Source organism: Rhincodon typus, unplaced genomic scaffold (assembly GCF_021869965.1).
Source record: "Rhincodon typus isolate 14 unplaced genomic scaffold, sRhiTyp1.1 hic_rhity00002934, whole genome shotgun sequence".
Taxonomy (NCBI): Eukaryota; Metazoa; Chordata; class Chondrichthyes; order Orectolobiformes; family Rhincodontidae; genus Rhincodon; species Rhincodon typus.
In genome coordinates this window covers 298-22,261 of record NW_025968572.1, presented here as the reverse complement: position 1 = coordinate 22,261, position 21,964 = coordinate 298, and the positions used below count along the sequence as shown (strand labels likewise).

General features: G+C 40.1%; 2 protein-coding genes across 6 annotated transcripts; one reads left to right on the top strand and one right to left on the bottom strand.

The window, feature by feature from the left end:
- Positions 1 to 263: 263 nt before the first annotated feature.
- LOC125481651 (endoplasmic reticulum metallopeptidase 1-like) lies at positions 264 to 2,780 on the bottom strand (the record flags this gene model as incomplete). Its single annotated transcript, XM_048593480.1, has 2 exons — positions 2,347 to 2,780; positions 264 to 562 (listed from the first exon to the last, which is right to left on the bottom strand). Coding segments are annotated over exons 1-2 (628 nt in total), but the record flags the coding sequence as incomplete, so codon positions are not given.
- A 449-nt stretch (positions 2,781 to 3,229) lies between these two features.
- LOC125481652 (melanoma antigen recognized by T-cells 1-like) lies at positions 3,230 to 19,032 on the top strand. Of its 5 annotated transcripts, none has more exons than XM_048593482.1 (6): positions 3,230 to 3,326; positions 5,287 to 5,364; positions 12,306 to 12,403; positions 17,546 to 17,642; positions 18,128 to 18,244; positions 18,828 to 19,032. In XM_048593482.1, exons 3-6 carry the CDS (start codon positions 12,330 to 12,332, stop codon positions 18,894 to 18,896), a joined length of 357 nt encoding a protein of 118 aa, XP_048449439.1. In that variant the 5' UTR covers positions 3,230 to 3,326; positions 5,287 to 5,364; positions 12,306 to 12,329; the 3' UTR covers positions 18,897 to 19,032. The 5 variants fall into 5 exon arrangements, with proteins under 5 accessions (XP_048449439.1, XP_048449438.1, XP_048449443.1 ...); XM_048593481.1 differs by having other exon boundaries at positions 12,267 to 12,403; XM_048593486.1 differs by lacking the exons at positions 3,230 to 3,326; positions 5,287 to 5,364 and adding an exon at positions 11,860 to 12,039 and having other exon boundaries at positions 12,328 to 12,403.
- Positions 19,033 to 21,964: the final 2,932 nt, after the last annotated feature.

The window sequence follows — 21,964 nt, the reverse complement described above, 5'->3', positions numbered from 1 at the left end:
TTTTTTTGAATATTGCAGCACCATATGTGGAACTTTTGTTTGTTTAGTTTCAATCAGCCTTGCAGTCCTGTCTTTTCACATTAGCTGTCAGAAAGAAGATCCGAGCCCATTTCAGCTGTCATTGATCCAAATGTTGCTTTGGGAGAATTTCAAGTTAGAGTGTACACACCTGAAATACCAGTTGGAACTGTTATAGATTACTGTATAATTATTTAGGATAAAGGGCAGTAAAAAAAGCACAGAACAAAAAAAAAAGTCTTTACCTGGACTGTTGGCCACTGAATCAAAATGGCAATTTGCAAGCACTGCATGTTTTGCTCCTTTCTTTGGTTCCAGCTTCACAACAACATTGGTAATATTATCATAGTAGCTACTGAAACCTCCAAGAAAATCAATGCTGAAAAAGCCAGTTGGTCTCTGGATATCCACTACAATGTTATTTGCTACTGCCTTTCCTTTGATTTCCTGGATCTGTTTTAGCAGGTAGTTCACAGTAAGGATTTCATTAGCAGGGCTCCCAACAGGCCTGGGTCCAAATTCAGTAATGTGCTGGAGATGCTTCCTGAAAAAAGAGAGATAAATCAATGTTTTGTCACCTTACTAAGTGAAACTACTTTATTCTATGTTTTGAAGAGTTAATGTCAATCTTTAGCCTCTTGTCCATATACTTCTGCCTTCAAGTCAAAATTCACCAGCCAAGATCTTTACGTTTAGTCATTCCCATCACGTGTCCAAAATTGATGCAGACTCTAGCACATTGCACTGTGCTCCAATTTCAAAAGAACACTCCTTTTTGTCCAGGTGCAATTTTTACATTCTCCAAAACCAGTTTTGAACAAGGCAAATGAGTGCTGTTTGTACTGAAACATGGGCAAAGGTATGAAGGATCTGAATATTCCAATTGTTTTAGATGAATTTCAATCCAAGGTGCAGAAATAAAAAAGGTTGCATTATTCAAGACACAGAAAGCACTTTTAAAAAATGCGGCATTGTTATTCTCAAAATCAAGATAACACTTCTCTCCACTTTTGTAATTTAAAATTGCTGGGTTGAAGTTGGCCTTTTCAGGCTCCATATGATTTTCATGAAAGCAGTCACAAGCTGATTTATGCCTGATAAGTGAGAATAAGAATTGTGACTTGGAGGCTGGAAGTGTTTACATCAGGAAATGCTACAATTTGAGTGTATTTGTGTCACCTGTAGTCCAATATGTTCACTGGGTGTTTGAAGGATTGCAACCCACAGGAGAAAATGTGAACACAGATCTATTTCGAAGTGGGTGGGGTATTGGAAAAGAGGGTTGAAAGGCCATAATGCTGATCCACATTGCTGTATTTACTGTTCTGAGTTTCCAACATCATCATCCATGAGAATGGGCCTTAAAACCAAACCAACACTGGTCACCTCCATCTCCGAGCCCATTTTCATCTCCAACCCAAGCCTGCCTCACAAACACAAAAATAGGGCAAGCAGACTCCTTTAGGATGAAGATGGGATTAAGATAATTACCTAACATATGATATCACTCTCAAAACAAAAATCACAGCCTCACTATAACAGCAGGGATGCAGATAGGAGGAAATCGGCTAAGTTCCATTTTCTTTTCAGTGGAGGGCTCAGGTGTAAAACATTCTGATCCTAAGGCAGTAAATATATTGGGCTAGGAAGTCTGACATAATCCAAATACACAACTTCAGAATCCGTGGATCACCAATAGAGCACACAGTTCAAGCCAAAACAGACCAAAAACTAGTGCCTGCATTCTACCAGTCAGTCACTTTCTTACTGCAAAACTGCAGCTGCTGTTATTTTCGATATCATTAGAAATTAAACGTAGGTAGAATAAAACTTCAAATTCAAGTACACCATGGCATGTATACTTCTAATTACTACTCCAACATTACACTGTTTGGTTCTGTTCAACTGAAGCTGGTTACCAAATACTTGTTAATGTGACACCTACAAAGTGTTATCTCCTTTTAAGTTCGGTAGCCTTGCATCTCTGCTGGAAACAGCATGTCTCTGGAGCTTAGCACTACCAAGCAATCAAATAGGTAACTCAGAACTTTGAGTATTACTGAAAAAAAATTCACAAGTCTTACATTCATTAGGGCAGGGCAATTATTGGTACTCTTACAAAGTATCCTGCTAAGTGCATATAAGCAAACTTTGACAAAATGAATCTTTATTCAGCATTATCTACGAGTGTTCGAATTAAGGAAGTGTATATAAAGACAAAAAGAGCACTACATTAAAGCGTTGTCAGGTTGGATGACAGTCACAGGAATTGGCAAGGTTCAATCTAACTGGGACGTTGCAGGCTGAAGGTCTCTATCTCCGGGTTACCTTGCCGCCTTGGCGTCGAAGCCATCCCGGTGCTGGCTGGGCCCCACTGCCACAAGCTGCCGCAGGGAGAGGTGAATCAGTACCCACAGCAGCAGCAAGTAGATGGCTACCAACAATGAGGCCCCCGCATCCGCTACCTCTCCGACAGTTCTCACACCATCTTCCCGGCCTTTCCCGGGTCTGTGCCAGCCCCGAGCTCTGGCCCACGAAACCGGTTCCGCAGACGCGGCCTGAGTCTCGGCCGCCTTCGCCCCTACCCCACGAATCCGGACAGCACGGCTCCTGGAGCCGCTCTCCAACCCTGACTTCTCCCCGGTGACCGCCGACATTGGAGCTCAACTCCTGGGACTGCCCGGCCGGTGACCCCGCCCCTCAGGCTGGGACCGACACCGCGCCCCCCGGCTCGGACCGACATCGACCCATGACGCGGGCTGACACCCCGCCCCCGAATCCGTATGACCCCACCCACAGGCTACGTCCGACCCCACCCCCGGTTCGGACGGAGACCGTTCCCCGCAGGCTTGGACTGGAGACCCCGCCCACGGCTCCGTATGACCCCGCCCCCCGGCTCGGACGAAGACCCTGTCCCCGAGGTTTGGACTGACACCACAACTACTGCGCGGACTGACTCCAGCCCCCCCACCCCCGAGCGGACTGTCACCCCGCCCCCGGCTCCGAATGACCCCGCCCCCGGCGCGGAATGATCCCGCCCCCGGCTCCGAATGACCCCGCCTCCCGGCGCGGACTGACACCCTGCCCGCCGGCCACGTTTGACCCCGCCCCCGGATCCCGCATGACCCCGCGTATCAGGCTCGGACTGACACCGCGCCCCGCCGGACAGGACTGACCCCGCCCCCTGACTGGGAATGACCCCGCCACCCAACTCGGACTTACACCCTATAACAGAGCTCCCACCTCGGGAAGAGACCCCGCCCCTTTTCCTGGGATCACGCCTCTTGTCGGAAAAGTGCCGCTCCCCGGTATGAGAGATGGTAGGAACTGCAGAATCTGAGATAACAAGGTGTAGAGCTTGGCCTGCTGTGTTCATCCAGCTCTACACCTTGTTATCCCCGATATGAGACCCCGGCCTTTCGTCAGGCCCCCCCCCCGACCTGCCAGCATCCCTAATTTCGTGTGGGTGTTTATTCAGCCACATGGACCAAGGGTTCAAGCCTCACTCCAGAATCTGAAATAGTAATTTAGTCTTACATGCCAGAGGGTCGATTGCATTGCTAACAGTACTAGCACGAAAGTCTGTCTACTGTCTAAGGTATTCCAGAGCACAATTTAATAAGGAACAAAGAAGTTCCCATGAACGATATTTTCTCTCTACGACCACCCATAGGTACTGGAGTAATAGTGACTGCGTTTCTTACGTAATTCATCAGTTGTGAAGCAATTTAGAGTCATACAGCACGGAAACAGACCCTTTGGCCCAACTCATCTATGCTAACCAGGTTTCCTAAACTGAACTAGTCCCATTTGCCCGCATGTGGCCCCCATCCCTCTAAACCTTTCCTATCCTTGTACCTGTCCAAATGTATTTTTACATTGTAGTCGCCTCTACCACTTCCTCTGGCAGCTCATTCCATATACACACTACCCTGTGTGAAAAAAATTACCCCTCAGGTCCCTTTCAAATCTTTCCCTTCTCCTTAAAGTAATGCTGTCTAGTTTTGGACACCCCTATCCTGGGGAAAAGACCATGGCTTAGACCGTATGTATGCCCCTCATGATTTTATAAACTTCTATAAGGTCACCAATCAGCCTCCTATGCTCAAGGGGAAAAATGTTTCAGCCTGCTGAGCCCCTCCTTATAGCTGAAACCCTCCAATCTCAGTAAATTCCTTGTAAATCTTATTTCGCCCTTTCCAGTTTAATAACATCCTATTTATCACAAGGCAAACCAGAATTATACACAGTATTCCAAATGTAGCCTCATCAATATCTTGTACAGCCATAACATGACGTCCCAACTCTTGTATTCAGTGCTCTTACCGATGAATGCAAATGTGGCAAATGCCTACTTCACCACTCTGTCTACCTGTGATGCCATTTTCAAGGAACTATGTACTTGTACCCCCAGGTCTCCCTGTTCGACAACACTCACTAAGGCCCTACCATTAACTGTGTAAGTCCTTCCCTGGTTTGTCTTACCAAAATACAATGCGCCACATTTATCTGCATTGAATTCCATCTGTCATTCCTCAGTCCACTGACCCAGTTGATGAAGATCCCGTCACACACTCAGATAACCATCTTCACTGTCCATTATACCACCAATTTTGGTGTCATCCCTAAAGTTACTAACCATGCCTCCGATATTTTCATTCAAATTGTTTATGTAAATGATGAACAACCATGGACCCAGCATTGATCCTTGCGGCACACCAATGGTCACAGGCCTCCAGACTGAACCCTCTACCATTATCCTCTGTCTTCAACCATCAAGTCAACTTTGTATCAAATTGGCTAGCTCTTCCTGGATCCCATGTGATCTAACGTTCCTAACCAGTCTACCATGCGGTACCTCATCAAAGGTCTAGCATGAGCTGTAGACGTCTACTGCTCTGCCTTCATCTGTCTTCTTGGTTACCTCTTCAAAAACTCAAATTTGTGAGACACAACTTCCTAAGCATAAAACCAAATTTGAAACATCCTAACAGCTTGGATGCTCTTACTACAAATTGCTGAAAAATGTATCAAATTTATCTGAAATTAAAGTTTCCAGAGAGAAGTCATGTTCCCTAGCCTCTTGAAAACCATGCAGTGCTCACAACCATACAAATATTACCATTGTTGTTTGGCATGCATTCGAGATTTATGTATCGCCAGGTAGACTGTGTCTAACTAACTAGATATATCTGAGAATATTCTGGCAATTTTGATGACGTGTTGGTTATCTTCAACCCGAAACATTAACTATATTTCTCTCCACAGATGCTGCCTGACCTGAACATTCCCAATGTTTTCCATTTTTATTTTTGGACACTATTTGATCTACCTACTTCATCCAAGGTTGGAAACCCTTCAATTCACCCAGTTTAGTACCTACTGCACCCTGAGCTTTTGCCTCTTTAGACCTACCTGTGGTCTTCAATATAAGCTGTGGCTCAGTATCAGGTGACCCTCTTCACACAAGATTCTTGGTTCAATTCCCATTGCAGCACTTCATCACTCAAATCTAGACTGCTGTGCAGTATTGAGAAAGTGCTGCATTATGAGAGGTAAATGTAAAAGATCCTGGAGCACTATTTTCGAAGAGGGGCAGTGGCATTATCTCTCCTGTTCTAGACAATATTTATCCCTCAATCAACATCATAAGACACATTATCTGGTCACCATCATATTGCTATTTGTGGGATGTTGCTATGTACAAATTGGCAGTCATATTTCCAACATTGCTACAGTGACTACATTTCAGAAGTATTTAATTGGCTGTAAGATGCTTCATGATCCTACGGCAGGACTTCACAAGCTGTTGGTTGTGACTTAGTGAGTGAGTGTTAAAGAATGTAGGGATGTGAATACGAGTGGCAGACAGTGAATGAGAGTGAGAATGTGAGGAAGTGAGTATTTTGACCGTGAGTGAAATGAGTATGTTACAGAGTGAATGAGGGTGAGAGTTCATGAGTATGCTGAGTGTGTGGTAGAGTGTGAGAGTATGAGTGACAGAGAGAGAGCTCATGACTGAGAGAGTGGAAGGAAGTGAACATGTGTGGCAGAGAATGAGTGAAAGTGTGAGTGAGCATGTGAGGGAGAGAAAGGAGGTAACTAATTGACATAACAAAGGATAACAACTCAACATTTGCTCATACACTGAACCCTGAGTAAGAAGTAATGTTATTGAAACAAAAGATTATTAGGGGACTAAACAGGGTGGATGCTGAGAGACATTTCCCCTTGTGTGGAGTTGAAACATATGGGACAAAGTTTAAAATTTAGTGTCCGTCAGTTGAGGCTGAGATAAGGAGAATTCCTTTCTCTCAGAGGGCCGTCAGTTTATGGAATTCTCTTCCCAAAGAGCAGTGGAACATGGATCATTCAATATTTTGAAGACTGAGTTATATAAATTTTTGATCAACAGTATCGACAGTCAAGTGCGATGGGGGTCAGAACTGGAATGTGGTGTTGAGGCCACAACTAGATCAGCATGGCATTATCAAATAGCAAAGCATACTTGAGGGGTCAAATGACCTACCCTTGCTCCTAATTCTTATGTTAATCTGATTGGGACGTTGCTATGTTAATTTTCTGGCAAATACCAAGTAAAATATCATACCGTTTAATCCCACATAAACTCACCTCTCTGCATTATATCAGGATGGGTCTCTGAAGAAAGAATGTTTTGTCATTTAACCAGTTCCTTAATTGCAATTTTGATGGAGTAAAGTCATAAGCTAGGCAAGCTGAACAGATTTTTTATTCCTGCAACAACTAATCTTATTAGATCAAATTTTATTTGCATTTTCAATTGTTCCAGTAACTACATAATTTTGACAGCTTTTGGTGAATATTCTTAAAAAGATTCTTGAAAGTTTTGAAAAATGGTTTCTAGGAAAGAAGGAGTTAGTTTTGCATTGTTAAGGTACTGTAGTATTTGGTAGCATTTGGACCAGACTATAAATATATTTACCAGCAAATTTCCAGAGTTCTCAATACATTAGAAAATAAGCTGTTTTTCAGTAGAGTCATAAAACCAAGACACTTCCAATTCCCTATGCCAATTTTACAGTTTCCATTTTTCTGGTCCTAACTGTTTTACCGTGGTTATCCCAGCCCTTTACATCTCCATTGTCCATCAGGATGGCTTGAGGTGTCTTGGCATCTTCTTTGAAAGGAAGTCCAGCCAGTCCTCATTCACTACCATGCTCTTTTGTCTGGCCAAATATCTGCTTGTATTTGTGCAAATTTGCCTTTGACTCCTCTGACTTCTTCCAAACAAAATGTGTTGCTATGGGCAACCATATGTGACCTGTCTGTGCTGCTTCTTCATTGGAAACACTTTGTTCTGGTCCCATTCAGGTCTCCTCTTTACTCAGCACATTGAACAATGTATTGGTGCTTTCAGCCAGGACTTGGAAATGTCATTAACATTACTTCTGATATATTCTCCTTCCTTATCTTCACATGGTCCATCTCAAACTCTTTCCCTTCCCTGCTGTGAACCAATATGTTTTCTAGGGCCATTGATTCCCTCATTTAACCTGGTGATGACTCTAGTACAATAGTCCTGATTTCTCTGTCTCTATCACTTTTTGATAATGCCACTGACCGTCTTCCTTATTTTTCAAGTAAGGTTTTCCTCTGCCATGATCGATAGGGTCATGCTTGTCCCATTTATATCCCACACCTTGCCCTCACACCATTCTCGCATTCCCAGCTGGACAAAAAAGTTTCACTTGCCCTCACTGGATTTTTGTCCACCTTTTTCATTCCTCACAGTAAATTACCTTCCAAAGTGCAACCATTCTTGTTTAATGTAGACACATGTAGTGGATATTCTGCATACTGCAACAATATAGGCAACATTGAGAACAATGATTGGTTAATCAGTTTTAAATGTTTTAGATTGTGTGTTGAATGTTGTTCAGAACACAAGTTGTATTGGGTGTCTCCACATATCACTGTAGTATGACTGGATAGCAGAATGAAACAATTACTATGTTACTTGGTTGTTTCAATTTACACCATAGGATGTCCTGTGCCTTGAGCCAAATATGGCTGGGATGAACAAGCAGTGGGAAATTGAATAAAACATACGGGAAAGCAAAGAGCAAGTATGAAAAAACAACAAATGTAAACCTATTAAATTTAGATTCCAGTAAAGAAATGATGCATTCTGATTAAAAAGAGGCACAAAGTCTGCCGATAAGAATGTTTGTTGCCACATGTCCAAAGTAGATTATCGAGCATCCAGTTCAAAAATGTAATTGAGTTGATAGGATTAACAGAATATCTTGATCATGAAATCGGCTTCAGGCATTGTGCAGTTAGTAAAACCTCGAACTCACTTCACACCTCAATTAGGAGTTTCTGTGGGAAAATTATTGTTCTAAAATAAGATTAACACAAAGTTGGTCCCGAAAACGTTGTCACTTTACTCCATCAGAGTGTAACAACTAACTATAACTAACTAAGGACAAACTATCTTTAAGTAATGCTCTGGCATCCTTTTGAAGAGATGTGTACATAGACTTTCAAAAAGAGTTTGATAAAGTGCCTTTTAAGCAAAGTTGGAGCTCATGAAATAAAAGGGACAACATAAATATTAATTTGGTTGATATACAGGGCACAGAGAGTATTTGTGAAGCTTGTTTTTCAGACTATAGAAGGATCTAAGCTGATGCTTCCCGGGGCGTTTTTAGGACCTCTGCTCTTCTTAATACTTATCAATGACCTAGACTTTAGAGTTTGGGGATCGCAATTTCCAAATGTAGATGGATTGAAAGTTGGAATTATTGTGAACTGTAAGGAAGACAGTATTAAACGGTTATTTAGTAGTACAGAACTTGAGTATTGTTGAAACAATGGATTTTGTGGATGCTTTTAGTCTTGCACTCATCAGGATTTTTCACAAGAATGCAAATTTAAGTGGAAAACCAACATTTATACTGTTTGAGAGGAAAATGTTGATTGGTTGGCAAATAGACTCTGTTTTAAAGAGGTACTGCCATGGTGAATGCACCCATTAATGCTGATTGACAGTTAACAGCCAGGCTTTATAATATTTTAATCCCGGCAGGGTTGATTAGTTGATCAGGGCATTGCTCTAAGAAATGAACCAGTGAATGGTTATCATCTATTGTGCTGAATTGAAACAGATATAATGCAAATAAATAACATTTATGTCTGCAAAGCACAGGGTTCTGTGTATTAATATATGTCGCTTCTAGTATGTGAAAGTGCACCACACTCCAAACCCAAATGGCAATGCTAAATTGGTTGTCAATGTAATTCTTCACACATGCAGGATTATCCAACAAATGTTGTCCAATTGCAGAAGTATATCTAATGTTGGACAGTGTTGTACATTTTTCAAACACAGGCAGGTTGTGTAGGGTCAGTACCTTGTTGCAAACAGCCAAAGGATATGTTGTTTGATACAAACTGCCTAGCTTTAGGACATACAGCCTACATACCTGGAATCACACCAGCACGGAAAATTGTACACAACCTTACTCTTTTGTGCAATAGCAGCATGTCTTTACTGGCTTGACAGTAGCTTCCTGTGAATGTTTGGACATGACCCGTGTTGCTATATTTTCTGCAGTTCAGGAGAATGAGAGGAGATCTACTTGAGGGATATAAGATGCTAAAAGGGATTGACAAATTAGATGTAGAAAGGACGTTTCCTCTTGTGGGGCAATCTTGAACAAGAGGTCATAACTTGGGTTAAATAATAGTAAATTAGAAAGAGATGAGGAGAAATAACTTATCTGGAAGGGTTGTGAATCTATGGAATTTGCTACCAGAGAGTATGATGGATGCTTGGACATTGAGGAAGAGATAAACTGATTTTTAATTAGTAATGGTTTGAAAGGCTATGAAAAGCAGGTAGGAAAATGGAGTTGAGGCAAAGATGAGATCAGTCATGATTGTATTGAATGGTGGAGCAGGCTTGAAGGGCTGTATTACATCCTTCTGCTCCCAATTCCTGTGTACTGCAGCAAGCAGCATGAAGCAACTAGTTTCACCTGCAAATTAAATTGTAAGATAACTTACCCTAGCAGAGAAATCTAAGGTAGACTGGACACTTCTTACAACCAAGAATGGATTTCAAAAAATTCAATGTCTTCCTTTTTCTCAGTGGAAACTGTTATTCTTTGAATAAATAAATAAAAGTCAGGCATGATCTTTGGCAGATGTGGACTTGATGAGCTGAATGACTTTTTCTGTTCCTTGTGCTTTTGATTTTCCAATGTTCCTACATTTTGTACTTTTGCTGTCACGATTATTATTCAAAAGTTATCATTCATCTGTGTCAGTGTTGGATATGACTCTAACTGACTGGAAGAGGTGGTTTTGCAAAAGCATAACACGTGTCTTACATAAACAGAAGGTTTTTATATAAGCTAGGCTACTTTATATTGTCAATAAAAGTATGACCATGGCTTCTGTACTGCAATAACACTTTATTTTTCAGCAATGTACTAGGCAAAGGAATCAGTACCCGTGCCTGCAAACAACATTTTCTGATCCTTTGAGATGTGATTAAATGTTCCCTGTCATCTTAACTAAATCTTAAATAACCAGAAGCAACAATGTGGTTGATTTGAACTGCCCTCTTAAATAGCTTAACAAGTCACTCAATTGGATCAAACTGTTACAAAGAAGTCTAATAATGAAGGAGATAAACCCAACGTTAGCCTAGGTACTGAACAAAGTACAAAAAACAAAGGCACATCATATCCAGTTAACCTTGCAAAATCCATCTCACTAACATGTGGGATTTGGGCAAATGTTAATAGTTTTATTATCTTTATGACTTGGCAACGTAAAGATTTATCAGCTAAAATTTTAACTAAGGGAGATTTCAGATCATTAAAGGAACACAGTTAGCATCACTAGCTATTGACACAGTCTTATGGTAAGAATCGATTCTGGGTTACATTATAGTAATGATTATAGTATAAGATTACAATACAGTGCCAGGTAATTAAAGAATGTTAATACACTTTGTAGCACCTGATATATATCAGCAAAGTAGACCAGGAATCTCTCCTACTCCTATTGCTTGCCATTAGTGTATGTTGGAATAATTTGCTGTTTGGCCACATGATGGGTGCACCTTGCTTAAGATCAAGTTCTGGATTTGGACCAAACCTGGAGCTTCTGGATCAGAGGTAGGGATGCTACCCACTATGCTATAGATCTCCAATGTGTTAAGCTTACTCAGATTTAATTTCAGAGTATGGGTACTAGATCTAGGTTTCAGTTCACGTAAGCTTTAATTATAGTTTTGAAGCAACAGCATGCATTCACAAACTCTACCTTGGACTTGACAATGAGGATCAGGCAGTAGAAACAAGTTAAATTTTTTGTAAATAGAATGCGGTTACCAATCAAAGAAGCCCTCTGCAATCTAACAGTCTATCTTGCAACCTGGGCTCACACAAATACCTGCACGGATCAGATATCAGAAGACCAAAAACACAAGCTGAACAAATCCCAGCATGAACCAGAAACATTAAGAGCTGATGTAGGCTCAGATTGGGATAAAAACCAACACATAATCAGGAATAATGCTTGAGAACTTATGTATGAATTATGTGAATCTCCTTGAATAACATTGAGAGAAACATTGCTTTCAGCTCCAAAGAGAGACAATAAATAAATCACATGCTGGAAAAAGTAACAAAGAGGTTCTGTTCGGATTCTAAACTAAATTTCAGTCTTATGCTTATTCAGTGTTATTAAAACAGACAGCAAATTGAATTGACAGAATCTGCTAATAGTTTTCTTCGATTCTTGTATGTTGCTGTGCTGCTTATTCATGCCTATTAGAGCTAAGACATCTCCAATGGTCAGGTCTCAGTCTCATGATAGTCATGAGAACTCTGATCAAAGAAGTGGGGCAGAAAATATGAGTAATGATGAGTAGAATCATACAGCACGGAAAAGAGTAACACCACTGCTGCTCAGTCCACGATTCAGGAATCCACCAGACGTCAGCACCAGCTTCTAACACGGGTAAAGTTGCTCGTACTTACTACTGGTGCAACTAAATTAGCTTGCTTTAGCTTTAGTTTTAATTCAATTGAATAACATTTAAGTATTGAGAAAATTTCCTATGTTCAATCATGTGATACTGTTATTTAATGTATTTCATAACTTAATTAAAAACTTACTGAGTATATTGTAGTGCTCACTGTGAATCAAATGATGGAAAGATCTCGCATTTTATTTTTTTTATCAAGGAATCTGTGCTCTTGCTTATATTTGTTCTTCCCCCCAAGACTGATTCACATTAATCCTCAGAAATGCCAAAAGGTGATTACATCATGCCAGGATCTTTTGGAGGTGGAAGAGGTGGACTTTACCTCAGATCAGAAGAGTAAGTTCGAGCATCCATTATCTGGAAAGGCAGGCATATTGATCACTTTTTCTACTGTAGTGTTGTTCTGAGAGTTTATAGTCTCTGCCATTGGCATTATTTGATGGCACTCTTCCAATTTTGCTAAATTGGGTCATGTATTAAATTCATTTGCTTCCTCAGTTAAAAACCTGATTACATTCATCTGTGACTCTCAGAATCAACTGAGAAATTCTGTTGTGAAAAGCAGCAGATTTAGCACAGTTGATCTTACTATTACTCTATTGTTTGATTGTCAATTTAAGCTCTGACCAGATTAAATTGTGTCTTCCAAGTTTCTGCTATTGCTGCATGGAAACAAACATTTTTTCCAACTTCTTGGAAGACGCTGTAAATGCATTACTACTGTATAAAGTACCTTCTTGTAACCCACTATGCAGATTTAAAATGGTATATGTGTGATCTTGATTGGATTGTGCCCATTAACCTTGACAGTATTATTTAAAAATGCTTATATTGGATTATAAACAATTAGTTGTAGCTCTGTAACTTGCTAGCAAATACAATTTGTACATGGAATTGATAGAAGCCTCTTTACTAAAAAGGTTCATTTAAAAATGATGAAAAGCTAGATAATCTGAAGGAGAAAAGGCAGAAAGATGTGTGATAGGACAAGATAGAAGTAAGATGACAGCAGACTTTGGTGCAACACAGACAGTGGCATTGAACTTCTGGAGTTGGATGGCACACTTCTCTTCTGTAAATACAATATAATTCTCCCAGAGTCAGAGTTTTACAGCAAGGAAAGAGGATCTTCAGCCCATTGTCTCCACCCTAATCCCATTTTCCACCACTTGGCTTAGTACCTTGTACACTGTGGCATTTCAAGTGTTCATCTAAATAGTTACATTTTGAGAGGGTTCCCACTTTTACCACTTTTTCAACCAATGACTTCAGATAAACCCTATTCTCTGGGTTAAAAAAAAATCCTCAAATCCCCTCTAAATCTCCATCCTATCCATTCTAGTTTGTTTAAGAATATCACGTCCTAATCTTGATTTCTATGCCAACATTGCATCTCTATTCACTATAAAGAACAACAAAGTATTCTTTTTTTCCCCAAAAGTTCACATTTGCACCAATCTGGTTGGAATTAGACCCAGTTTTTCAATGTTAAGGGATGGAGAACAGGTAGGGAACTGGTTTGTGTTAAATAAATCTACTTTACATTTTAATAGAATAGAATATCCTTTATTGTCACGTTTTCTAATAATCTGTTCAGAGTTGTTGTTATAACACACCTTTGGCACAAATGGGACTTGAATCCAGTTCTCCTAGCCCAGAGTAGGAACACTACCACAAGAATCCAACAAAGTACTAAAACCTCACCATTGTCTTCCAGCTTCACACACTCATTGTCACTTTTTCCCTGATGGGGCTTATGTTTTCACTAATTATCCCCTTGCCTCTAATATATTTACGAAACAGCTTTGCATTTCCTTTGTTCTACTTGCTCATAGTTTACCAAGTCCCCACTTCACGATTTATTTTTTGAGTAACCCCCTCCACTTTCTATACTCTCCTTGGGTTTCTGCTGTTTTGAGTCCTCAGTTGGAAAAATGTGAAGTCATTCGTTTTGGAAGGGAGAACAGAATATTATTTAATTGGAGAGAAACCTGCAACACAAAGGGACTTAGGGACACTCGAGTACGAAACACAAAAAAACTAGCACACAAGTGCAGCATGTAATCAGGAAGGCTAATGAATGTTGGTTTTAATTTCAAGGGAGTTGAAGCATAAGAGTAGGGAAAGTTTACTGCAACTATACAAGTTGCTGATGAGACCACACTGTAGCATTGTGAGGTCCAGCACTACTGGCTCTCTTTTAGGACTTTCTATGCGCTGGCTTAACAATCTCACCTCGACACATTTTAAGAACTCTGCCCTTCTCTAAGCCTTTCACACTTTGCCTATCCCAGTTGACATTGAGGAAGTTGAAATCTCCTACTATTATTGCACTATTATTTTTACACTTCTGAGATTTGATTTCATATCTGTCCTTTTTCTCTCCCTGAATGTTTGGTTCTCTATATAACACTCCCAGCAATGTAACGTGAGATAACAAGGTGTAGAGCTGGATGAACACAGCAGGCCAAGCAGCAGAGGAGCAGGAAAGCTGATGTTTCGGGCCTAGACTTTCTTCAGAAAATCTTTTTTCAGGAGATGCCGGTGCATTGTTGCGAGTGTGTGTTTCAGGAGTTGCAGGGAGAAATGTTTTTGAAGGATCTCAATGTTCTGAATGTAGACATTGTTGCAGTTGGGGCCAAATTGGGAAGGCCTAAATGTGGACTGTAGTCCATTAGGGATAATCTGGTTCCATAGGCATGTATTAAGAAAGGTAATGTGGCTGTAGTACCCGGTTTGCTTCAGGACGTGGTCGAGCAGCATCCCCAGCAATGTAACCCCTCTTTTAGTTTTTTTAAAAATTCTTCCCATTTGGCTTATTTGAGGAATTTTCAAAGACATAATTCATCCTCATTACAGTAATTGACTCCTTGCTCACTATTGTTAACTAATCTCCTCCAGAATACAGAGTCATGTCCCTCCCTCAGCCATGCCTCAGTAATAACAATGATATCACATCCCCGTGTATTAATCAACTCCCTCAACTCATCTGCCTTGTTTGCAAGTCTCCATGCATTAAAATGTCATTCAAGCTTGCCATGCTCCCTTGTGTCTTAACTTGATAATGTGCACTTTACCTGCCAGACTTACTCAGTTTTTCCTTTATAGATCTGTGCATTATCTCCAACCAAGTTAGCTTAAATCCCACCAATAGGGCAATGTCCCCCATCCCAACCTGCAAGCATGCTGGTTCCTTTGTGGTTCAGGTGTAAAATGTCAGACTTTTAACTGGTCCCACCTTCCCCAGAAATGGTGTCAGTGTTTCAGGAATCTAAAGTCCTCTCTCCTGCAGCAACTCTTCAGATACACGTTCATCTGTTCTATCCTCATTCCTACACTCACCAACACATGGCACTGGGAATAATCCAGAGATTATATTCTTTGAGGTCCTGCTCTTTAATCTGCTACTGAACACCCTAAATTTTTGATGCACACCCTCATCCCTCTTTCTACCCTTATCATTGCGGTTCACATACATGGCAATCTCTAACTATTCAACCTCCCTGTTCAGAATTCCCTGCAACTGTTCAGCGAGTTCCTTGACCCTGGTGCCACACAATCTTAGAGTAAAATCTGTGTTCACAGGAACACATGTCCGTACACCTCACTATTGACTCTCCTACACTATTGTTCTCGCTGACTTTATCCTCCCCTGTTGTGCAGCTTGTATCCTGGCTGCAGCCCCCAGAGGAACAGTCACTGTCACCGTATTCCAACACAGAAAATCTATTATTCAGTGAGATGCCATCTGGAACTTTCCTGAACACCATCCTGCTTCTCTTCTTCCAACTAATGGTCACCAATTCCTTCTCTGACAGTACTTCCTTGAACTATTGGGTGAATATGTCCAAAATCTGATATCCATGTAACATTCAGCCTCATGGCTAGATGATGCTCAAGCAATGAGACACAGCCCTCAAACTGGTCACACGTCCTGCAGATTCAGTCATCTAGACAGCCAAGAGTGACTTGCCAATTACTGAGTCTGCGTAACACACAATACTGAACTCCTCTGCCATATCTTGAGTTAAAATGCTCTTGACCTAAATTTAAGTAGATCATTGTTTCTCTTTTTCAAAAAGAGTTAAAATTGTTACCTGTCGTTAATGCAATTTTAAATTGAAGAGAAACAACAGGGTGGCACGGTGGTTTGCACTGTTGGCTCTCAGTGCCCAGGTTCGATTCCAACCTTGGGTAACTGTGTGGAGTTTGCAGGTTCTCAGTGTCTGTGTGGGGTTTCCGCCCAGTCCTCCTGTTTTCTCCCATAGTCCAAACACATACAGGTTAGTTGGATTGGCCATGATAAACGTGAGGTCACAGGTTCTGGGTGGGGTGCTATTTGGAGGTTTGTTGCAGACTTGATGGGCCAAATGGCCTCTTTCTGCACTGTAGGGATTCTGTGATTCCATAAACTCACTGACTACATACTCACCTCTTTGCACCAATATCACTTCTTTCAACCTTCCTGAATACTGGAAGGGTTCTGGTGGGTTTAGCTGCTCCAACTAAGCTTGGCCTGAGACTTTTATTGACAAACTCCGCTGCTGCCATTCACTTTCAGATTCCTCCACTCCCTGCTCCTCTCCAAACATCTTTTTGAAAGACAGAGCAAAAACAAAAGATCTGAGCTTCAGATGAAGAGGGCTAGGGAACAGTTAGCTCAGTTGGCCAAATGGCTAGAGTGCAATGTATAATGAATTCTACAGTGTGTGTCCAATCTACATAGCAGCGGAGATCATTCTTGAGGCCTGCCTCCACCCCTTGACCCATGGTAATATTGTGGCATAAAACACCATTACTAACCCTCAGTCACAAGCTTGTGGAAATCAAACAATGAATTGGAATGTAGCCACTATGGAAATATTGTCATTTCTTTAGTTTCTAAAACTGCATTTGCATTATGAGAGACCTATACCAGTTTAGAATGTCATGCACCCAGCACCTCACTGTCCTCCATCCCAGGTTTATTCTGGTCTTCAAGGAAATCCTTCTCGGTGAAGTCCAGCTTCCATGGACCAGCAACATAAGTACATCACTAATCAAAAAAAAAACCAAAGAACTATGGCTGTTGGACATCAGAAACAATAAGAGAAATTGCTGAAAATACTCAACAGATCTGGCAGCATTTGCAGTGAGAAAGCAGAATTAACTATTCGGGTACAAAACTGAATCGAGTCCAAAGCTGAAATTTTGAAACCATTGATAAAGGGTGACAGAACATGACAAGTTGATGAGTTAACATGCAGGTCAGCCATGATTTAACTGAATTAGCAAAGGGCTGCATAGTCTATTCCTTTTTCTATCCAAAGAGTCTAGGAAGTGATAAAGACTGAAAAGCCTACATTAACTTTCCCAAATGATAAGAGATGCACTTTTTGGAAAACGAGAAATGAAAAATTTGCATTTGGAATTAGAGAAAAGGGAGAGAACCTTAGTGTGATACTTGAATTGATACTTCTCTTTTTCCTCCTGTTTCAGGGCTGTTTGCATTGTTCTTCTGGTTATAATCCTTGTATTTCTACTGATCATTGGATGCTGGTACTACAAGAAACGTAATGGATACTTAGTTCTCCAGGTAACCTAAAAGATATTTGACTGCAGTTGTATTCAACTTAAAGCTGCTGTGTATATTGTCAAGACACTTTACAGGGGAATAGTGTTCCCTCCACAAATGAAATAAAATATCCGATTTTAATTGTTTAGCGGTTAGATCAGACCATGTGTGGTTTTAATCTCAAGATTTCAGCAATGCCAAATCCCATTAGTTTATTTACAATCTATATTCTGGATCTTTATTCAGTCTGGTGTATAGATTTTGCAGTTTTGATTGTACTTGAATTAGCAGTCGTATGTAGGAGAGATTAATGTGAACTGCATTATAACTCCCCAAATGTTTTGTCGCGAGGCAACAAATCAGCTAGACCAGGTAAATATTCAGAAGCAAAAGAATCTCATAAATGTGGGAATTGAAAAACCATATCCCAGTTAACTCATACTTGTTTATATGCTATGTTACCCTATTTGATATTGCACCCTTCAAGGTGTACCATCTAATTTCAGAACCGGCACTTATCCAATACTGTCGTGGGTTCTTTGATGGCAAGACACCATGACAGTGAGGAAGGAACCCCACTGGAGAGTAAATCATCATTGCATGATTTCACTAGCTCAAATCTGGTAAGATTTTCTCCCCCAAAATTTAATACTTTTCAGACTTGAAAATTTGCATTACATGGCTTACAATTTTGGCTCTTCTGGAAAAATTGAAGGTGTGGCATTTTGTGTAAGCAAAAAGATTGAATTTTAACACCTGATTGAATTTGTCATTTGGAGTGTGCACCAGAACCAATCAGAACAGAAGTAGCTCTGTCAATGAGATCATGGCTGATCTGCAGCCTACCTCATATCCCTTGATACCTTAGATAAATTTTTGTTGAGCAATCTCAGGTTTAAAATTAACAACTGATCTAGCATCAACTGCCTTTTGTGGAAGAGTGTTCCAAATCTCTGCCATACTGTGTGTAGAAGTGCTTCCTACAGACTAAATCTTCCTAGGTGCCTTCGTACCTTTCATAACTACAATAATTAACGTAAAATTACTATGCTCCCACATACCTGTACAACACAAACATGCTAAGCCTGTTGTGAATATGGTTTCCAGTCATAAACCATCCATCAATCGCTGCTGATTTAATCTGTCAGATTAAGCATGTAAATTAGTTTTAAAAAAACACTAATTACAATTATTTTCTCTTAACAGATTCCAAATGCTCCTCCTGCATATGAGAAAAATGCTTCAGAACAACTGCCACCGGCATATTCCCCTTAAATTGTCAAAGGGTATTAATCCTGTGCTTCCGATGTTATTATCCCAAACTTGGTTACGCAGCAATGTAATGTTTGTTTTCCGTATACATTAATTGCTTAATACTGATTTTTGCATGAAATAAACCAAAATTAAATAACTTCATTTGTTCAAAATTTAGGATCACATTTGGCAAGGCCCTTCAAAAATTTCATCAGATAAAATAATGGTTTGAATTTTAGTAACTGAATTAAACTGCACAAGAATGGTGATGTCATACACACTAGATATATATTATCATGTGAATTACAACCAGTAGAGAGAGAAGCTCGGCTTTCTTTATGAAGATGGAAAGTAAGCTGTGAGTTTACAAATCAGGATTTGATGTTCACCGAGGTCAACTTTGTTCCAAAAAAAAGTTAAATAACAGAACAGCAGCAAACATCGTAATATTAGGTTCCCTTCTAGTAAAATTAAAAAAGGTGGACAAGCAAGATTCACCTTAATTGAGATTTCTGCATCAAGTCCTATGAAAATTACGGGGAGTTGGTTATTGAGTCAGGCTGTAGAATTGTATTTTGCTTTTTAGCTATCAGTTCAGTTAAGAAAAAAATCAAGTGAAGAAATCACTGGGAAGGTACATTATGTTGATGGGCTGTTTTCAGCAAGTATGGTCATGTTACAACATACCTGGATAGCAAACCGCCAGTTGCAACCACTGCACTCCCAAACGTGCCACCAATGGGGAATGTAAAGTAAAACACAAATCAGTTAGTTAATTTCCTCCTCCCTGCTCACCCCATCCCTAGCCAACCCAGGTCCATCTTGTAATACATCTAGCATTGAATTGTAGAAGGCCATTAGCAAAGATGTTGCACGTTTGTTACAAAAATTCTTTCCCAACCTGCACTATTTAAAAACAGTAGGACAGAACTTGGTCATTATATATTAGCTAGTTAAATATTATAGGGAAGTATATCGGATTTGACATTAGGGACAGAGTGCCTGATACTTGGAGAAATGAGGTGATCAGAACCAGCACAGACATAAGCAGGGCAAGTCATGGCTGATTAACCTGGTGAAACATTTTTGAAAGGTCACAAACATGGTGGATAACGTACTATCTGTGGATGTTAACTCTATGAACCGTAAACAAAAAGGCATATGAAAGAGAGGAGGATAGCAAAAACTTAAGCAAAAAGAATTGTAATTATTCAAATTAGGTCAGTTTTCTCTAGAATTTAAAAGTTCGGGGTGATCTGATTGAAGTCTTGGAGATATAATCAGTAAAAGAGAGGGTAGATAAAAAATATTTCTATTGGTCAGGTATTCTAAAATTAGGGGTTGTAGTTTGAGAATAAGGGCCACACCATTCAGGAAAGATGTTAGGAAGCAATTTTACATACAAAGAGTGGTAGATATCAGCAATGAATGCTGGATTAGTTGTTAATTTTAAATCTGAGCAAGATAAATGTTTGTAAAGGCAAGGTATTAAGGGATGAGGTCGAAGGCAGATTTAGAGTTAGGCTACAGATCAGCAATGATCATATCGAATGGAGGAACAGGCTTGGGGGCTGAATGGCCCACTGTTCCTATATTCTCAGGAATCTGCACCAGAATGAAAGCATAGAGTTTATGTCCGAGTTTGCAGATGATAAGTTAGTGGGACACCAAGTTGATCAAATGTTTTTTTATTTGTTCATGCGATGTCAGCAAGGGCAGCATTAATTTCGCATCCCTAATTTCTAATGAAGAGGGCAGTGAGAAGGTTCAAGAGACATTTTTGAACGACTGCAGCAGTCATGGTGTGGCCCAGAGTGATTTTAGGTTGTTCCAAGATTTCTCAGCCAAGTACAATAATGGGACAGTGATATATTTTCAATGAGTGACTCAGGGGAATATAGCAGATAAGTGGCATGCCTATACTTCTGCAATTGCCCTTTAGGTCACTGGTTTGGAAGATTCTATCAGAGAGGACTTGTCAAGCTGCAGCAGTGCAGTGTGTAAACTAGTACTTCCTAAGCATTTTACCAGTGATCCCATTACTAATTTTGAAAACTGTAGCAACTCCTCATTGAGCGGTCAGAGAAGACGTATTAGTCTGTGAAGTGGGGTAATGGGGGCAGCTATCGTGGTCTTGAGCTCAAAGTTCCAGTTCATGACTCCACTCGGGATCTGGAATCCCCACTTTGAGAAGCCCTGATTGTAGACAATATGCCTTTTACCACAGAAATCATCTGAATGTATCATCTTTGAACTGCTAATGAGATTGTATCCTTTCTCAAATAAGGACATCAAAACTGTACCCAGATACAATCTCATTGACATCCCTGACAGCTGGAGCAACATTTCCCTATTTTTGTGCTCAATATTCATTGTAGTAAATAAGAACATTGCATTTTCATTCCTAATCACTTGCTGTAGCTGCATACTAACATTTTGCAGTTCATGTGCCAGGACATTCAGTTTTGTGGAATAGAGATTTAATAAATACGTCAACTGTAATTTGAGATTGAAGAAAAGTACAGCAATTCTCTTCATTTCAAAAGAAATTTACTCAAAAAATTAAATTTACCAGAGGTTTTAAAGACAAATGAAACCTACTTCAGGCTAGTTTTGAAACAATGAAGCTATTAAGCCAAACTAATACAAAGTTGAAGCATGCAAATTGTTGTAGGTCAGTACTGTTACTAATGGGCTAAATAAAGAGCCACACAAAAAAAAAATCAGACTCAAATTTCACCAGGACAGGGTCCACCAAGGACAAACAAGTAGGAAATACAATCCCCCTACTCTGTGTTACACAGTCATAAATTAATCATTTTAACATATATTCAGTAAAGTTCCTAAAGATTTAAGCAAAAAAAAAAAGAATTTTTATCATACAACATGCTAATGCCTTGTGCATATTTATCCACAGATATGATCACCTATTCAAAGTTGAAAACTTTGGGACTCTGTTTCCTGAGTGTTTGAATACAAGAGCAATTTTAGGTAAAGCAATGCAGTGAGAGAATTATCTTTTTGCCTAACGAGGTAGAATCAAAGGGTCATGATGCATGCTGACACTTCCATTTCTATATTGGGCAACT